The sequence below is a fragment of the Dendrobium catenatum genome, unplaced genomic scaffold, assembly GCF_001605985.2.
Source record: "Dendrobium catenatum unplaced genomic scaffold, ASM160598v2 original_scaffold_50508, whole genome shotgun sequence".
NCBI lineage: Eukaryota > Viridiplantae > Streptophyta > Magnoliopsida > Asparagales > Orchidaceae > Dendrobium > Dendrobium catenatum.
In genome coordinates this window covers 271042-275774 of record NW_021368962.1, presented here as the reverse complement: position 1 = coordinate 275774, position 4733 = coordinate 271042, and the positions used below count along the sequence as shown (strand labels likewise).

The following is a 4733-nucleotide window of genomic DNA, read 5'->3' as shown; positions in this document are numbered from 1 at the left end:
GAGAGAGAGAGAGAGAGAGAACAAGAAAGAGCAAGGGAGTACAAGAGAGGGAGGGAGGGAGGGAGAGAGAGAGAGAGAGAGAGATAGAGAGAGAGAGAGAGAGAGAGAGAGAGAGAGAGAGCAAGTTAGAGCAAGCTAGAGAAAGAACAAGAAAAAGCAAGAGAGAGTAAGAGAGAGATAGAGATAGAGAGAGGGGGGAGAGAGAGAGGGAGAGAGAGAGGGAGAGAGAGAGAGAGAGAGAGAGAGAGAGAGAGAGAGAGAGAGAGAGAGAAAGCAAGAAAGGGCAAGGGAGTGAAGAGAGAGAGAGAAAGAGGGGGAGAGAGAGAGTGAGAGAGAGGGAGAGCAAGAGAGAGAGAGAGGGACAGAGAGAGAGAGGGAGAGCAAGAGAGAGAGAGAGAGGGACAGAGAGAGAGAGGGAGAGGGAGAGAGTAAGAGAGAGAGGGAGAGAGCTGAATATCTGCATTTGCATTAATCAAGTAATCAAAAGCTAAATACTAGTAACATCCTCAAAATAAATCAAAACAACTATTCCCTATCACTATCCCCCCTCAACAAAGCCAACAGTGCTGAAGGGAATTCCCTATTATTAACGTCATCAATAGAAAAGCTATCATAGACTGCTAATTTAACATAGTAATCAGCAGCCCTATTACTATCTCTGTTTATGTACCTAAAAATCACCTGCTTGAACTCCATTAAAAAGGTCATATCCGGCCCCTCACAGCTGAAGTGGACCTTATTGCGCCGATCGTTCATATTATGTAGCCATTTAATTGCATTAATGCAATCACCCTCAATGATTATTCCCTCCATTTCAAGCATCCAGTCCTTAATAACATCATAGACAGTCGCAGCCACCAATATTTCAGCTTGACAAGCATCCCAATGCTCCACACATCTACCAGCCACAATGAGCAGAGATCCCACATGATTACGAACAATAATCTCAAGACCTGCTTGATTAGAAAGCTGTAATGCTGCATCCACATTAAACTTCAACCAACCTGGACGGGGGACACCATTACTTAAAAGAAGACAACCCAACGGGTTGGTTAATGTCCCATTGCTCAAGAATTGGTGAGTTATATGGCTTAGGCAGTAAAGAAAGAACAGTAGCAGCAATAATAGACAGCGGCCTGTAGTTCCTTCCATGCTTCATATCATTCCTAGCGCGCCAAAGCTGATAAATTGCATAACAGCATATTCTTCCCAATCCAGGATTATTTTTCAGCAATAGTAGGGAGCACGGCAAGAAGCCCACCGAGAGAATTAGCCCAAGGCAAGACAAATCCCAACTTACTGAATATACTGTGAACCTTCATGAGCTTCTCACACTGAGTAGTACAGTGGTCTAAATTCTCCTCCACATTACATCCCCAAGGGCAAAGAGGAGTTGGAGCAAGTCCCCTCCGAAATAACCAACCATTTGTTGGAATAGCATTCCTCAATAATCTCCACTAGAAGAACTCCTCCTTGGGGTGTAGCTTTATCTTCTTCATCCATAAAAACTGATAATTACTCACACCAGCTTTGGCAAGATATGCCATAGAAGTCAATGTCATACTCATTGGATGGTGAATGAGTTCAGGACAATCAATGCCATTACAATTGTTTGTGCTGATATCATTAATATGTTCTGCCATAACTTTGCCAAAACATTTCTCAACCATCTCCCCATTCCACTGCAAGGAGGCATCCAGCAGATCACTAACTTTTGCATTCTCCACCTCCAGGACATTAACAAATGTTGGCCATCTCGCCAAATCACGATCCAATATCCATTTGTCCTGCAAAACCTCAATACGCTGACCATCCCCAATCCTCCAGTGAAGAATCAACCGGAGAGCCAGAGCACCATCGTGAATCACCTTCCATGTGACTGAAGCCTTTCAAACCTGAGTGTTCTTCCAGATATCCAATCCATATTTGGCTCTAATCACCTTATGCAGTAAGGAATCACCATTATGCATTACTTCCCAAGCCAACCAAGCTCTGAGAGGACCATGCCAAGAGGATAGACAATGAAATCCCAGTCCCCCATGATCCAGTGGTTGGCATGACTCCTTCCACTCCACATAGTGCATTCCTCTACTATTAGAGTCTTTCTGCCATAAGAACCGCCTTCTCAACTTTTCAATTGAATTTAGAACTCCAGTAGGAACAGCCGTGTGAGTCATACAATACATGGGAATAGATAGAAGGGAAGTTCTGATTAAAAGAGCTATGTCTGCCATTGATAGATGTTTCTTTCCCCAAAGATTTGTCTTCTCATAAGCTCCTTTAACAATCTTAGTAAAGTCATTATCAACCAACCTCCTCATCACTAGGGGGAGACCAAGATAATCAATAGAATCCACCTTCCTATACCCCATAAGTTTGGAAATTACCCTTTTCTTTTAACTAGGACACCTCGTATTAAAAAATAGATGACTTAGCACAATTCACCTTCTGTCCCGTCCAGGCAAAATAATCCTTCAAAAGGCTCACCACCTGAATGGCATTCCTCTTATTAGCTTCAACAAACACTAAGATGTGATCTGCATACAACAAATGCAAAATTTTCTCAGCATTCCTGATAATACTAACTCCCAGCTGTCCCCCCTTTGCTTAATTGCCTTAGTCGATAATTCAGAGCAAATGATAAACAAATAAGGTGACAAGGGGCATCCTTGTCTAAGACCACTCATTGCATCAATCCAATATGTTATGCTTCTATTGATCAGCACCGTAAACCTTGGCCGAGCAATGCATTGAATCACCCACTGTATGAATTTACCAAAAATCCCATAAGCACCATGACTCTATGTAAAGTATCCCACGGCATACAATCATAGGTTTTCTCCATATCAACCTTGAGAGCCATCATCCCTTCCTTCTGAGCAGAGTACTAGAACTTCGACATCATCTCCTGTGCAATCAATCCGTGGCTAGAAATAGACCTTCCCGGTACGAATGCTCCCTATTCTTCACTAATGATACCGCTCAGAACAGGTTTCTTCCGATTAATGATGATCTTAGCAATCACCTTATAAAAGGATTGACAAAGACTGATAGGTCTGAATTTGGAAGGCTGATTGGCGCTATCAGTCTTGGGAATCAATACCACTAATGTATCTTTCCAACTCTCAGACATAGAGTTAGTGTAAAAGAAATGAAGTACGGCTCTAGTGACATCACTTTTAATAATTTCCCAGTAAAATTTAAGGAAAGAGGAGGTAATACCATCTATGCCAGGTGCCAGATTGTTCCCCATGCTGAAAACAGCTTGACGAACCTCCAGCTCCGAGATCTCCTCCTCCAACTTTGAATTCATCTGGTCAGATATCATGTCCTCCCTCTAGAAACTAGGCCAATTATCCATCAGTATCTGTCTCTCCTTCCACTTGAGCCTCAAGAATTCCAAGAATTTCTCAATAATCAGGTTCTGCTCTGTGATCCTTTTCCCACTAGAATTTTGAACCTCCACAATTCTGTTGCCCTGTCTTCTTGCCATAGCAAAGGAGTGAAAAAAATGTGACTTGGCGTCACCTTCCTCCATCCACTTCGTCTTCACTCTCTGTCTCCACCAAGTCGCCATTCTAGCCAGTGACGAGTTCAAATCCACCACCAACTTTCGTAGCTCCAAGTCCTGAGCTTCACTAAGGCCCATATTAGAACTCTCCAACATTTGGAGTTCCTGAATGTGACATTCCAGTGAATCCTTCAGCTCCCCCAGCTCCTTCAGACGATTACGGCTCCAGAAAAAATAATTACCGAGTGTTCTTTGACACTTATGATTCAACACTTCATTCGGCTGTCCATAGTCCTCCTTCTTCCAGTTTTTCCACACCAATCTCCACGTGGCTGGGTAAGTCATACAGATATCTTCAAACCGAATCCATTTGCTTCTGGGCCTTGGGCTGATAGGAGACATATTCAATAATAAAGGACAGTGGTTCGAAGCTATACGTAGAAGATGCCTCACCGTGGCCAGAGGAGCCAACCACAATCCTTCAGAGTTCATAAGCACCCTGTCCAACCTTACACAGATCTTGCTATTACCAATCTTATTATTAGACTAGGTGAATTTTGGCCCCAAATAACACAAATCATGCAGGTCATTATCAACAAGAAATCCCATCATCTCTTGAGCCCCATTCGAATAGTTAAATCTTTTCCCTCCTTTCTTCTCACTCTGATCAAGGAACAGTTGAAGGCACCCCCTACAATTACTGGGAGATCAGCATTAATGCTAGAACCAATAGTATCCCAAAGAATTCTTCTGCCATGGTAATCTTTACAAGCATACACCAAAGCAATAGTCCATTTCTGAGAATCAGGTAATAGCAAGTGACCCATTAACACTTGGTCCATAGCTGTAATCACCTCAAATTGAGTTACATCCCTTCTCCATAGTGCCGACAGTTATGCCGAGAGTCCCACAGCTGGAAAATGAATAAAATCCCACTCGTTCCCAATCAGCCTATCAACCTCACTCCTGTTGATATCTTCCACCATAGTTTCCACTAATCCAACAAAAACAACTTCATTACTCCTAATGAGGCTACGCAGGTAGTTACCCGTCTATTTCTTACGAGCTCCCCTGCAATTCCAGAATATGATGGAAGACATTAAAAAACAAAAAGGGAAGCGTCCCCGCCGCTAATGTCTTCCCGATCATGGTCTTCCTCCATCTCCTTTTTCCTTTTCCTAGGAAACTCGTCACTCGATCCCAACTGAAACTGTTAACAGAT

At 42.9% G+C, this 4733-nt stretch overlaps 1 protein-coding gene across 1 annotated transcript; it reads right to left on the bottom strand.

Moving 5' to 3' along the window:
* Positions 1-3337: 3337 nt before the first annotated feature.
* LOC110098346 lies at positions 3338-4353 on the bottom strand. The gene is made up of 2 exons (XM_020825163.1): positions 4213-4353; positions 3338-4057 (listed from the first exon to the last, which is right to left on the bottom strand). Exons 1-2 carry the CDS (start codon positions 4351-4353, stop codon positions 3338-3340), a joined length of 861 nt encoding a protein of 286 aa, XP_020680822.1.
* Positions 4354-4733: the final 380 nt, after the last annotated feature.